General features: G+C 39.4%; 1 protein-coding gene across 1 annotated transcript; it reads left to right on the plus strand.

Annotated features, from left to right (window-relative positions):
- Positions 1–753: 753 nt before the first annotated feature.
- Positions 754–2,166, plus strand: LOC124787766 (exosome complex component RRP42). Its single transcript, XM_047254651.1, has one exon. The coding sequence runs from the start codon at positions 933–935 to the stop codon at positions 1,815–1,817; it is 885 nt and encodes a 294-aa protein (XP_047110607.1). The 5' UTR covers positions 754–932; the 3' UTR covers positions 1,818–2,166.
- Positions 2,167–15,965: the final 13,799 nt, after the last annotated feature.

The following is a 15,965-nucleotide window of genomic DNA, read 5'->3' on the forward strand; positions in this document are numbered from 1 at the left end:
TTACAATGTATATTTATGATTTATATTTACAGTGTCTGTCATTTTTAAACCTAGGTTCCAAAATTATTTTCTGGAACTTCAAAGTCTCACCTTTCATCTAAAATATCTTTTTTTTTAAACTGATAGTTTAAACTTTTGTAAAAATAGTGAGAACTGAAGCTTTGAAGTGCACCTAAAATTGATACTCTAAAATGGACCTGCTCCTAAAGTCGACAATTTTGGCACCTATAGTTGACATAATTCCCATATCCCATTTTCTTTTATAAGTGACTAGTACTCAAAACGGAGCGAATCCAATATTTAAAGTTTTCACACGAGCCCACTCTTACTGTTTAAAAGAATTTTAACGACATTTTACTTTAATTGATAGTTTATAATAATTTCGTCCAGCTGCCCACCAGAGGGGCGTTTGATGTATTTGTTAGATTTTATAAATGGTACTGTGGACAAATCCAGGTCAAATGTAGTTCTGACATAATTTTTCGCAAGTAAAAAAGTAGTTTTTGTTGGAAGCGTTCGACAGTCAATTGAGAAATGTGGATAAAATACGATACAAACATAGGATGGCAGACCGCTGATTTGAAATCCCGCCACGTTTTGCCAACAGTCACGTGGTTTATGTTGGAGCCACACCAGCCCTATAGCTTCTGCCATGGAGGTAGAATAACCTCCATGGCTTCTGCACAGCAAGGCCAGTCTACTAGTATCTATGGTCGAAGGAATATCCACACAAAACATTCATCTCTGCACTCAACGCTCCCAGCAGCGGTAACATCTTTGTTTGTACGTGTATATGTTTTGTTTATGTGTAATGTTCGCGGGGAAGTATTTAAACTTGTGGTGCATGTTCGTGTAGTTATTGGTGTATTATCGTGTTATTTAGGTTTTGTAAAAAGATTTCACCATCTGCTGCTGTTCAAAGCCTCATCCATATGGCGGAAGTACTCCTGAGTACAGCGGAAAAGACTTACATTTTGCATGGTGTTGACGAGGATTTTAGAACGGACGGGAGGAACAGACGAACTTACAGACCCATCGAATTAGAAACAGAAGTTGTAATTCATGCAAATGGTTCGGCTCGCTTGCGCTTAGCAAACACCGATATTTTAGTGGGCGTAAAAACAGAAATTGACACTCCTTTCCCCGAGAGACCAAACGAGGGAAAGATAGAGTTTTTCGTTGACTGCTCTGCAAATGCGACGCCAGCATTCGAAGGCAGAGGAGGTGAAGACCTAGCCACAGAAATTAGTGCAAGTTTGGCAAGAGCGTACATGTCCTCACAAGTTTTCAACCTATCGCCTTTGATAATTACACCTGGTGTTCATTGCTGGAAGCTATATGTTGACATTCTTATCTTAGAATGTGGAGGTAACCTTTTTGATGCAGTCTCATTGGCAGTTAAAGCAGCCTTGCACAATACCAGAGTGCCAAAAGTCGAAAATGAAGGAAAGGATGGTGACGAGGAAATGCTTGTGTTATCGCAGAATTATAACGACTGTACTCATTTGGATGTTTCGAATACTCCTGTTCTAATTACACTTTGTAAAATTGGCGATAACTGCGTAGTTGATCCGACAGCCGAAGAAGAAGCGTGTAGCGTTGCAAGTGTGGTCATAGCAGTAACTGAATCCGGGTTAGTTACCTCAGTTTTCAAGACTGGAGAAGGAAGCCTGAGCCCCCAAACTTTTCGGGATGCTTTAATTGAAGGCAAAGACATAGGCTACAATCTTAACAACACACTGAAGAATGCATTACTTAGAGAAGCAGAAAAGGGAAATGAAGGAGGAGTGTATGAACCATACGGATTTTTAAAATAGCGGACATATGGAGCCATAGAGTTGTTTTGTGTCATTTAATTCTGTTGTACATAAAAATAAAATATTTAATGACACATTGTTTTTTCTGGTGTGTGCCATTTGTTACCAAGTCGCTTGGGGTAGTAAAATTTTTCTTTGAGTCGTAAATATCACATGATTCGAGGCAAAAAAATAACTTAAGACATAACCAGTTAGCCTGATACTAAGTATGATTTTCAAGTAAAATGTGTAATTTGCTAAGGTATCATTTTTGTCAGGCTTGAAACTGTAGGCTAATTTCAAATTGATTTGATTTATTATTTTGTATCCTAGTTTTTGTACAATAAAATAGCTGCATATTTTCCAAAGACATCCTAATACTGCCTCTTTAATTGCCTGTAAGACATAAAATTATTATGTTGAAAGTAAAGTAATGCACTTCACAGGTGCAATTATGATGAAGTGACATTTTTATCAATCACACCATTAGTACCCCAGTGAATTATGATCTTCCCTGCCATGGGCAGAATTTTGATCCAGTATGGATTGGAGTGAGAATTTCTGGATGAAATGTTGTTCATACAAAAATGTTCATATGTTCAAGAATACCGGTAATAAAAATTTTAAACACATTAGAAATTCTTCAATGTATCCATATTTCTGAATCAAACTGTGTAATGGATGCTGCATAGAACATTAGCATTTCTCACTCTTCATTTAACATTCTCCTGACACTGCAACAAGAAATATTGTGCCAAATATGTCACTGGTTAAGCAAAATTCTGCAATTCCCAAGGTGAATCAGTGACATTGTAAAGTCATTTATTCTGTAAAGTCTGATTTGAACAATTGATATGCATTGCAACTGTATTAATGGACGTATGGGATGGTACTCTGCTGGCTTAGTTTTCCCTCTCCCCTGTAAGAGTCATTTGTGATATACCTGAGTACAAAGGTATTGAATTGTGAGCATGGAGTGTAGGGCCTGTTGTCAGTTAACAATTACAGGCAAGCATAATGTGCCTCCCATACCAGCAGCTCTGCAGTTCCATACGGAATATGTTTCCCATTAATGTGTAGGATCATAAATTGTCACCAGTTTCCTAAGTAGTTTCACTGCTAGCTTCATGTTTCATAAAAGAAACATAGAGCACTGAGAAAGATAAGCATATAAGAACAAATCACAATTATGTTACATACTGCAATTTTCAATTACGGACCGGTAGCTGGCAGCTGAGTTATCAGAGTAGTAACATGACAACTGCAGGCAAGAGAAGATGTGACCAAACTCATGATCAGATTAGTTGTTGCTATGGTAAGCATCCTGTTAGCAGTCACCTTGTTATTCTGATCCATATATAACTTATTTTGCTATTTAGTGCAAGATTGTTGATTTTGGCATGGAATGGCCACATACATTTGAAAGTCAGTACTACATGTGATAAACTGAGTCAGATGCTGTGGTGGTTAAGACATTGCCTCTCGTCAGGGATGAGCAAGGTTCAAATATTATCCAGATCTAGACTCTTAATGGTTTCTCGGAACCATGAATACAAGTAGTTGAATTTAATTCTAGGATTTTTGTTGTAGTCACGCATTTTTTTATATTTTATTTTAATTCTAATCCATTTTCTTTTCAAATGTTCTGTATTTCTAGTTACAGTGATTTGTACTGATTGCTACTAACTCTTAATTGTGCCTGTAGTCAGGGGTTTATTGTTATTAGTTTGTTTCTGACCCAATTCTGCTCAGACTTTACCTTAAGGCGGCCGCATCCGTAACTTCATGCTTGTTGGAGAAGCTTGCGCAGGCATGCTTGAGCAAGATTGCACAAATTCCTGGTGGCTACACACAGTTCAAGCATGGTTGTACAAGCATTAGCTTGTTTGCCAGGAAGTGTTGAGCTCAGATGATGATGCACTTGCTTTGGCAACATTTTTGCTTGTGCTACAGAAAAAGAAACAATAGATAAAACTGGATATGAGGAGTAAAGAATGGTTAAATAAATGAAAACATTATTCCCATATTAACTATTAGTGATACACTCGCTGTGGAAACTATCTCACTGTACTATTGATCCTTCTTGTCTCATTCTCCATGTAATATTGTATTCTCTGACTTGACCTACGGTACAGTACCTTTGTACAGAATGTAATTTATCAGAATCAAATAAAAATTAAATCAAACCAGATTCACTGACAAATGCTTGCACAAGCCTCCCTGCACTTGATACACACAATCAAGCATATACACGCTTGCACAAGCATGCATAATCGAAATTTGATCAAGCATCGAGCAGCTTGTACATTCCTGATGCTAGCACAGATTTATCCTACACACTCTTGGGCATGCTTTGTCAAACATGGTTGCGCAAGCCTGCAGTTACATGTGAGGCCACCTTTCATCAATAAAGGATCCTCTTGTCTTCTTCTCCACAATGCATCTTCACTTAACTGACACCAGATGTCAACTTTGTTCTGTGGTGGGATCATGATGTGGCATCACACATGAGTAAAAAGAGAGTAAACATAACATGGACATTATTTATTTTCATGTAGCAGGATGTGAGATGTAGGTTAATTTAGGAGGGGATAGTTTAATTGAGAGTTGGAGAAGCCAGTAAATGTGATGTTACAAGAGTGTTAAAAGTGCACTTAGGGTGACAGTAGCTTATCCATTCCATGCCACAGTTTGTAACTGTTTGTGGAGTGAATAACGGAAAGTGGACATGATGAACGATGAGTCAGATGATTAGAAAATATGGCAAAATCATGAGAAAATAGTGTTCTATAATCACCATCATGATGTGGAGTGTCCAAAATTGTGGTGGCATAATGGAATAGATTGTGAAGAATGTTGTCATAAAACAGAATATCTTGTAAACTTTGAAAGGTCCTCTAAGGGTCCAGGGTAACCACAACCTCTGGAATTGGTACATTTTGAAAGTACCCTACTGTAGCATAGCGACTGTATTTGGTACAATAATATGCCAGAGCAGAAGTGAGTTACAATAGGGCCAGACGCAGGTGGGTGAGAGTATTATGCATTGCAAAGCAAAACTCAGCCGACTGACATTGCGAAGCAGAGCCAGCTGGGTGCAGTATAGCAACAGCTGATGCAGTACACTAGCAGAAGGACAGAAGCATCTCCTCCTTTGCCTCCACAGACGTGTTTAGAGTACATGCCTTAAGCCCTAAACGAACACAGTCTGGAGTGTGTAAATCCTCAACTATAACTGTAATAAGCTACTCTCAAATCAGTATCATAGCCTGCAGCATAAGCTAGTGACATCCCTGAATGCAGTATGGAGTCCACTGCTCGAGCACAAGACAGGGCAGCATGTCCTGAGACACGAGTGAGCTGTCTGCTAACTGGAGGAAGTTCACAGCCATCATCAGCTGCGTAACCATGCTGTCATCATGGTCATAGCTGGAGACGTTGCTGGCAGCAGCATTTGAGTAATGCCGTGCTCAGCCCCACTCCTTGCGATTTCAGCAATGTCAACATCTATTGTTTTACACGAGAGTCAACTGGATGCCAGCACCAAGCTGTTCTTGATGTACTACAGCCAAGGGCTGGAATACAGAAATTAACTGAACAAATCTACTGTTGTCCTGACATCTCATTTCATTCCCAGTGGGTGATAATGCAAGGGACATTCAGTGCTACAAAGGTTTCTGAATGATAATTGGGCTATGCTACACATCAGTTTATCACCACAGCCAAGTTTCCTCCAGTCGCATTCGTTGACTTCGCAAACTCACAGTCAAACAGTAACAGCTACGCTACAGATCAGTTACTTAGCACAGTCTATTTTCTACTGGTCTAATTCTGAAATGCTACTTCCCTTAAGCCGGTAGTGAAGTTAGAAAATTTAAAAAGGAAATGGATAGTATGAAGTTAGATACAGTGAGAACTAATGGAGTGTGATGATAGGAAGATCAATACTTTTGGTCGGGTCAGTACAGGGTTATTAATACAAAATCAGATACAGATAATGCAAGAGAAGATCTAATAATGAATACGAAAACAGAAATGCGGGTAAGCTACTATGAACAGCATAGTGAACACACAACTGTAGCCAACACAGACACAAAGCCAACACCCACCACAATAGTACAAGTGTGTATACCACCCAGCTCAGCAAATGGTGAAGAGATTGAAAGAATATACGATGAGGTAAATGAAATTACTCAGGTGGGGTAAGGCGGAGAAAATTTAATTGTGATGGATGACCAGAATTTGGTAGCAGTAGAAGGAAGAATTGTAGGAGAACATGAACTATAAAAAGGAATGAAAGAGGTAGAATTTTGCACAAAGCATAATTTAATCATCCCTAACACTTGGTTTGACAATCGCAAAAGAAAGTTGTACATGTGGAAGAGACCTGGAGACACTGGAAGGTTTCAAATTGACTATATAATGGTAAGACAGAGATTTCAAACAATATTTTAAGCTGTTATACATTTCCAGGGGCAGATGTGGACTCTGACCATAACCCATAATTTATTGGCTATGAACTGCAGACAAAAACTGAAGAAACTACAAAAAGATAGGAAGTTAAGGAGATAGGACCTGTGTAAATTAAAAGAACCAGATGTTGTTGAGAGTTTCAGAGGGAGCATTAGGCTATATTGTACAGAAGCAGGGGGAAGAAATGCAGTAGAAAACAAATGGTAGGCTTTGAGAGGTGAAATAGGGAAAGGGGCAGAAGATAAAATAAGTAAAAGGATGAGGCCTTGTACAAATCCTTGGCTGACTCAAGACACCAACTTTAACTGATGAAAAGAGAAATTCATAAATGAAGCAAGCAAAAAGTAATATTTACATGTAAAAATGTGATTGACAGAAAGTGTGAAATTGTTAAACAGGAATAGATACAGCACAAATGTAAGGCTGTAGAAGCATGAAAAACCAGGGGAAACATAGATGCTACTTGTAAAAAAATGTAATATATACCTTTCAAGAAAAGAGAAGCAACTCTATGGATATCAAGTGCTGAATTGGCAAACCAGTGCAAAGAAAAGAAGGGAAAAGTGTAAGGAATATATAGTGGGCCCATATGATGGGAACACGCTCGAAGACAACATTATAGAAAGAAGAGAGAATTAAGTGAAGATGAGTTGGGAGATATGATATGGCAAGAAGAATTTGACAGGCACAGAAAGACTCAGGATTCTCTCAGAATTATTGAGATCCTTGGGAGAGCCAGCCAGCTATGACAAAATTATTCAACCTGGTGAGTAAGATACATGATAAAGGTGAAATACCTGCAGACAATCATGATGAATGTAATAATTCCAATTACAAAGAAGGCAGGTGCTGTCAGGTGTGAATACCATCAGTTTAATAAGTAATGGTTGCAAGATACTGACACAAATTATTTACTCAAGACTGGAAAAATTGGTAGAGGCTGATGTTCCAGAGAAATGTAGGAAGATGCAAGGCAGTACTGACCCTGTGATTTATCTTAAAAGATAGGTTGATGAAAAGCAAATCTACATTTATAGCATTTGTAGATGCAGATTTGGAGATAGCTTTTGGTGATGTTAAATGGCCTACGTTCTTTGAAATTTTGAAAATAACAGGCATAAAATATAGAAAGTAAAAATCTACAGCTTTTACACAAAACAGACTGTAGTTGTAAGATTTGAGGGAGGGAAGCCACAGTTGAGAAGGGATTGAAACAGGGGTGTAGCCTATTCCCAATGTTATTCAATCTGTAAATTGAGCAAGCTGTGGAGGAAACCAAGGAGAAATTTGAAAAAGAAATTAAAGTTCACTGAAATTTTGTCACAGAAATATAAGGATTTGGAAGAGCAGTTGAACAAAATGGATGGTGTCTTGAAAAGAGATTGTAAGATCAAAACCAATAAAACTAAAACATGGCTAATGGAATGTAGCTTGAAGTAAATCAGGCGATCCTGACTGATAGGTATCATGGCTACAGTACTGAAAGTGAAATGGTAAAGGTAGCTTGGGCAGACAAACATATGCATGTTTGTTCCTGCTTTGAGGTGTTATAACCATCCCCAGGTGAACAGGTCTGTGAGCACGGTCAACATGAAGTTAGATTGACTGGTTCTGTTAGTTATAAGGATGAACACGGAATTGACTTCTGATATTGCTATTGTCAGGTTGGTTAGTTCATTAAGTAAGTAAAACAGGGAACTTTTCTAGCAAAGGCAAATGACGATATCCATAGACCCAGATATTTATCTTGTTTGTTTGCAGTGGCAGTGACACTAATGTAAGTTGATTGGTTCAGCCATAATACAGAAACACCAGTGTCCAAAATTAATCTCAGAGATGTTTACGAGTGAATGCACCCAAATATCTTTTTTGGACTGCATTTTGCCAAGTTGGCACTTCAGTAGATTGCTCACACACTTGGTTCATTTCCATAGTTTGGGATGCATCTGCCTTGAAACTGCTACAACATATATCTTGGAAGTGTCCTTTTTTCCCACACTTGTGGCATGTCGCTCGCCGGTTGGGGTATGCACTACATGCTTGTCAAAGAAAACACTGTTTACAGCTGGTTAACAGCATTGCTGCTGATGCACTTCATCATCACTGGTGTGGTTGTTTACGAGATCATCAGGGCTACAGAGTGCACAGGCCCACCAGTAGTCACATGTGTACTGTGTAACCGGTGTCAGAGGGTTGACTGCGGTGACAGCTTCTTCCACCATAAACAAATTCTGTGCTGCTTGAGCACTTTCATGAGCTTGTACTATTAGCATAACTTCCATTAAAGAGACTGATATGATTTTCTCAGTATGTGGTTTCTTGTTTCCGAGTTGGGTGTCACTATAGTGTCCCTGGCTAGAGTGTCTGCCTAATTCTGCCCATATGAACATTTAAAATTGCAGTTTTTACTTAATCCTTATAGATTAACAGTCCACATATGAGTGACAGGTGCCCTTTTCACACTGCAAAAATTCTGGCTTGATTGCAATAAGATGTTTCTCCACTGAAAACTGTTCTTGCAGTAGATAAAACATTCTAGGTGGTTCAAGTTCCACCAGCTTTGTTAATGACTCTTAATTTTTATATTAGCTGGTACAGTTTGGGGTTCCTGACAAGAACATGGCCTTTTGTCTTTCTGGGTTGGAAATTTGACAAGCTGAAAAATATAATAATTGCACTTGTTGGCAGTACGCATCCCCCTCCTCACTTTGTTAATTAAATGGTTGAAAGGCCATAGACACAGGTGCCATGAGAAATGTTGCTTCTACATTCATTAATGCTTGCACTACCAGTAATATAGCTGTTGTTAGCTCCTGATAAACCTGTGCAGTTTGCACTAGGTGTTGTAAATATTCCATGGTTGAAACCTGCACTCTTGCTTAATAACAAAATTGTTCAAAATTTGATTTGTAAATGTCACAGGTCCTCAGTCACTGCCACTTTCATAATACACGTGCAGACAACAGAGTTTATTCACAACAAGAGGTGTATATAGAAGATGCTACTAAGAATGTGCAAGCTACCTTAAGTCTGTACTCCAAAGCAAAATCCAGTTGAAGCCATATCAGAGTTCTATCTATTACAAATAGAGTCCACCAGAATAACACCATAGCCAGTATGATAACACTCGCAGTGTGCACACAACTATTCACATCAACACAGGCTTAGGCCGGCCTTGAGGAAGCATATATGTCAGAATGGGGCATAATCCCATCAGAGGGTGCATGTAAGTATCACTCGCATGTGAGTAGTGATGTCACAATGATTGATGTCTGCAGCTCATGGTCTAAAGGCTAGGATTGCTGCCTCTGGATCACAAGGTCCCGGGTTCGATTCCTGACCTTGTTGGGTATTTTCTTTGCCGTGGGACTGGGTGTTTGTGTTGTCCTCATCATGTCATCATCATCATCATCATCTTTCATGACAGTAGCTAGATAGCTACATTGGACTATGCAAACAATTGGAGTGTGAAAACAATTGGGACTATGTATGGGCACTGATGACCGTGCAGTTGAACACTCCACAATCCAATCAGCATCACAGTGATTGATAGTAATGCTACACCAACTACCCAATTTGCATGGTAACATCGAGTGATGCCACTATACTAATGTAAAATTTATGTTTTTATGGGATATTTGGTTCAGGATGTGCATGGTTTGGATCCTATTTAAGAAACATTATGCAGAATGCTACATTAGGATTTCTGAGTAATACAAACAGGGACACCATACTATCGTGGGGAGAAATCACAAGGGGTGTTCTGCAAGGTTTGATCTAGGGCTCATTACAGTTCTTTCTCTACGTTAATGGTCTACCTTTTTATTTAAATCAGGAGACAAAATTAGTCATTTTGCAGACATTGTAGGCATTATTGCCAACCTGACCAAAGAAACATTCACAGCGAAAATAGTAAATGATGCTTTATTAACCATGTATTGTGAATCTTGTTTACCAACAAAAAACGGGTTAAAAAGTTCTAATTTCTTGGTGTGCATGTTGGTGGAAAAAAAACCATATAATAGCTCTGCTAAAGTGTTTAGTTCAGCTACTTTTGTCATAAGCATAACTGCCAAATTTGAGGACATACAGATTGGTAAGTTGAAGTATTTTCATGAACTGATGTCCTACAAATAATATTCTGCAGTAATTCCTCAAATAGTATTCACTGCACGAAAGAAAGTAATTGGAATGAAATGTTCAGTTCACACCTGTACATTTTTCAGGTATCTATTTAAACAACTGGGAATATTAATCACCATCTCACACTACATTTATTCACTCATGAAATTTTTTGTCAATAAACTAATGCAGCTTGAGAGTAGTAAAGATATTCACACACAGAATTCTAGAAGGAAAAATGATCTTCACTTCTCTCTAGTGAATCTAAATTTTGTACAGAAATGAACACAATACTCAGCTAAAAATTCTTTGACAATGTGCTTATTGGAATAAGACATCAGACAAGCAGTGTAAGTATTTCCAAACGTAGATTAAAGGTGTTTCTCCTCAACAGTTCCTTCCATACCAAAGATGAATCGTTGAAAACAAATAATTAGTCAATTACATACCTGGAAATGGCCATTATATAATTATTCAACTGACATGCTACACATAACATTTATCATGAATATGATCTACAGTATTCGTAATGGACTAACTAACTTGACAATTGCAAGATCAGAAGTCAATTCCATGTTCACTCGCCCGGCAAGCTGACCTATGGACTATGTTTTTTGGTAGACTCTTTCCATGCTTTCGGATTTGCGGTTCATGAAACATTGCTCGCCATGCAATCCAAAGGGCCTTGCAACACTTTAAGGACTCTCTGTAATAAGTATGCCCAAATTTTCTCACCTGGAATAGGGAAGACGACTGATTTTGAAATTCACTTCACACTTAAGATGACAGCAGCCCTGAATTTTTTTGAAGCCTGCCTGGTGCCCTTGGCTCTTAAATATGCCCTCAAAACAGATACGGAGAAGCTCGCTCATGAAGACACATTAAAACTTAATTCCCATACTCAATGGGCCACTCCCTTGGTAGCAGCATGCACACCCAAAGGCACCTTAAGATTTTGTGATGATTTCAAAGTAATCATCAATGCACAAGCTGAAGTACAAACTTATCCTCTACTGAACCCAGATAAATGCTTTCAAAATTAGGCTATGGCACCTTATTCGGCAAAACAGATTTCATAGAAACGTGTTTTCAAATCCCCTTGGACACAGCATCACAAACTTATCTGGTGTTATACATGCCATTAGGTTTTTACAATCACAATCGGTTACCTTTCAGAATTCCTTCAGGCCCTGCCATATTTCAGTATTTTATGGATCAACTACTTCAGAGTAGTCCCAACTGTGCTGTACCTTGATGATATTTTGATCAAATGTGTAACTACAGAGGATCACCTTCACAATCTCAAGTTTTTCTTACAGAGACTGGTGGCAAGACAACTTCAATGCACCATGTGCAAGTATTCTTGTACATAACTTTCCTTGACATATTTAAGGTTTAAACTCTAGGCAAACGGATTGGATAAAATGAAATCCCACAAGAATAAAGACTCTACTCATTGATCCAGCTGAAGCACCAAAGCACACTTTTTGCATGGTCACCTGCCTGTCAGAAAGCTTTTTGGACTTTTAAAAGATTGCTTGAAGTGGGCACCATGTTTAGCAATCTACACCCCTAGTCTGCCTTTATTAATAGCAATGGAGGCGTGCCCACACCTATCCCCCTCTGGTATTGCCACATTCCTATCCCAAGTACCCCCAGCATCAAACTCCCTGTTGCATATGCTTCTAAGGCCTTACCTGCTTCTCAGCAGCACTATTTTCAAATAGAGTGAGAGGCCCTCACTGTTATTTACACAGTTCAGAAATTTAAAGTATTCCTTTATGGACAGAAATTTCATCTTGTCATTGATTATCACCCATTGCCTTCTACCTTTGGCCCCAAGCATTACTTATCAGACAAGACTGCCCATCATCTTCAGTGTAGGGTGCTGTATTGCCAAATTTTCGTTACTCTATTCACTATCAAGCAGCAAAATTACACACAAACGTGGACATGTTATCCCAGTTTCACACAGGACTCAACCCCACCTTCAGTCAACATGAATTGGGCTGTTTCCAGCTTTCTTTAGATCTGGATCCACTGTTTCCACTTTACCCTTAACATTGCACGATTTCGCAGCTGCCGCCTGCAAGAACCCGACATTATTCCACCCTTGTTCCATTTGTACAACAGGAGTGGCCGGACACATCTCCCGATCCCGAAGTTTATGCCTACTGGTCACGGTGGCATGGACTACACCACAATCAAGGGGTTCTGTTGTGGGCCTTGGACAAGGACCACTGCTGAATCCACCTGATTCCTCTTTCTCTTTGGCCAAAATTGCATTGCCTCCAGCACATTGGCCATTGGAATACGTCCCAGTGAAATGTTTGGTGCAAAAACATGTATTCTGGTCAAATAATGCCTCTGACATCACGGATGTGATACGCTAACTTTTCACCTGTCAGGCCCATCAAGCTGCACCTTCCCAAAAACATGTATTTTGGTCAAATAATGCCTCTGACATCACGGATGTGATACGCTAACTTTTCACCTGTCAGGCCCATCAAGCTGCACCTTCCCAGTGGTTCTCTCCCTAGCCTGGAACCTTGGGAGGGTATCCAATTATATTTTGCTGGCCTGTTTTTGGGCTCATGTGGCTAGTCATGATTGATTCCTTTTCTCTCTTCTCTGTTGTGTCCCACATGTCTCAAGTCACTACTATGGCCTTGGAAAAAGTCTTTGTCCTGGAAAGCACCTCATGCACCTTGGTTCCTGATAATGGAAAGGCATTTACTTTTAGTATCTTTGAATGATTTTATGCCCATAACAAGGTCCAGCACCTTTGCACCATGACTTTTTTGCCTGACCTCCAACAGTTGTGAAGAACACTACCTGCACTTTTAAAACCCAGTTCCTCGATGAAATGATGTCAAAGACTGCAATCTAATGCTCTATGTAGCTTTCTAGCAACTTATAGGGCTACCCTAATCGAGGGTTGCAGCGTAGCAAAGCTGCTTCGTGGTCAGCCTCACCATACACTTTTGGATATGCTGTGCCCACTGCCAGCACACATCATCCCTGAGACTTCTCCCTTCTGGTTGACACCCCAGTCTAGATCTGGTAGTTCAGCACCACCCAATGTGGAGCTGCGGGATGACTTCTGCCCACCACAGATCCTTCTTACATACTGTGGCCTACACTCATGGACTTCTGTAGTGCCATTGGAACCAACTTCGTCTCTGCCATCTTGGGCAGCAGTCACCTGCTTCCCCACTCCTGATGGACCCCCTCATTCCTGGAAACTTGAGCATTTACCACCAAGCCTTATCCTGCTCCGGCCTTCAACAGTGATGCCTATGGACATCAACTCTCTCATTTCCCCAGTGGCTGCTCATCAGGACCACACACCTCCTGTGTCTTACTCCCCAGGAGTTGCTGCTTGGGGCAGAGGAAGGGGGGGAGGGGGTTGTGGCACAGTACAACGTTACCATGAAAATGCAATAGCTGGCACAATCTTACTATAAATCACTGTGGCTCCATCACTCAGATGACGCTGATTCTCATGCGCACCAACTGATGCGATCACACCGCACTCTGGCATATACATTTTGGCCCGTTGCTGGCCTAAGCCATTGGAACAAGCAGTGGAGTGTGCACTGTGAGCGTTATCGTACTGGCCATGGTGTTATCCTGGTGGAGTGTATTTGTAGTAGCTGGAAGTCTGATACAGCTTGGGAATACAGACATACACAGACAATCGCAAATACTGATCTTGTGTCATTTAAAAATTTTATTACATGCTCAAAGAAAATATAAACAGCTTCCCCAGTAGAGAAACCTTTTTAAAATCAAACTGCACTTGACCAAGGGTATTCCATTACTACTTGGCTGGGTTAAAACCGTCCAGTACATTACTTCTCAGAAATTTTAGAAAAGATGTAAGACTGGAGACTGGCCAATTGCTGCAGACATCTAAGGAGTCACCTTTCTTATAGTGAGGTCTAAAACTGGCAAATTTTAACCCATCACGAAAACGTATTACGATGTGTGACTGAGAACATATGTTTCATTAGAGTTCTTTCTTAGTGTCTAATGGGAGTTCTCATAAACTCCACACGAATTTTTACTTCTGAGGGTCATGATAACCTTCCTTATTTCAGATGGAGATTTGTGTAATATTTTCATTTCAGTAATTTCCTCTATACTGATCCATCAGAATGCTGTTTCGCTTTCATTTCTGATCAGATTTTCCCAGCAACATTTAAAAAGAAATTATTAAAAATATCAGCTATACATGAACCACATTTTATAGTGCTCCAGTGCTCTTTAATAGAAATAGTGTTATCCTGTAGGGGGTTCTTTCCATGTCTCTCTTTTAAAAATGCTCCATACTGATTTGATTTTATTGTTTGATCTGCCAATTTCTTACAAGATGTGAATACTCCAGGATTTTTACAACTTTTCTTAAAATGTTACAATTCTGTTTGTAATGAAAGTACTAGAGGATCCTTGCTTGTTCTGGCTACTATGTAGATTTTGCTTTATCATTCTAAAGATACTACAGTACCTGTAGTGACGCAAGGTGTCGACACCAGTATTGATCCAAGATTTCTTTGAAGATTTCCCAATGCTGTGTTTAATTATTTTATTAGTAAAACTGCTTTCAAAAATGGTTACAAACTTACTAACAAATATGCTGAAATTATAGCTGCTATTACATTCATTGCAAACTTCACCCACCATTTTTAAACTTTCCATAAAACCTTTCACTGTTTTGCTTTTATTAGGTCTACAGCTTTGCTTTCACCATTTTGCAATAGATGGCAGTAGCGACAAATGGTGGCGCAAGTGGGAGGTTGTAAGTGTCATAAAATAAGCTTAGGCATTTATAAACATAATGCCATCAAAAATCAGTCGATTTGTGATTGCATCCTAAGAGTTATTCTTGATTCAATATGTCAAATTACAAGCCCAAATCTCATCATTTGCAGGAAGTTGTAATTTTCTGCTTTAACATGAATAAATCTGTGGCTCAGGCTCGTAATGCTGGGTAAAACCTATAATGAGGCACCTATTAGTGCTGAATGCACAGAGAATGATTTCAGTGCTTCGAGAATGATGATTTTTGACATCGAAAACTGGCAATACAGCCAAACAGATAAGGTTCTCGAAGCTACTGGAACCAATGAAAACAGTCATGGGAGATTGTTATTGAGAAAGCATTTGAACTGAGCATTGAGTTCTCGAAGCTACTGGAATCAATGAAAACAGTCATGGGAGATTGTTATCGAGAAAGCATTTGAACTGAGCATTGAAAGACAAACACCCATGACACAATGATAAGACATGAAAAGGTGATTTTGCAGCATAACAATGCTCGGCCCCACGTCTCAAAACCCTCCCTCTGACTACCGTCTTTTTCAGTCAACGACACACAGCCTTGATGACCAGCACTTCTAGTCAGATGAACAAGGGCAAAATTGGATTGACCCATTGATCTCATTGAAAGATGCCCGGTTCTTCTGCTGTGGAATTTTTATGCTGCCCAAAGGTGGGGGAAAAGTAGTGGCCAGTGATTGCCAATAATTTGAATAATAATTTTTTCATAATATAGCCTTGATGTTTGAGAAA

The sequence above is a fragment of the Schistocerca piceifrons genome, chromosome 3 (assembly GCF_021461385.2).
Source record: "Schistocerca piceifrons isolate TAMUIC-IGC-003096 chromosome 3, iqSchPice1.1, whole genome shotgun sequence".
Classification (NCBI taxonomy): domain Eukaryota; kingdom Metazoa; phylum Arthropoda; class Insecta; order Orthoptera; family Acrididae; genus Schistocerca; species Schistocerca piceifrons.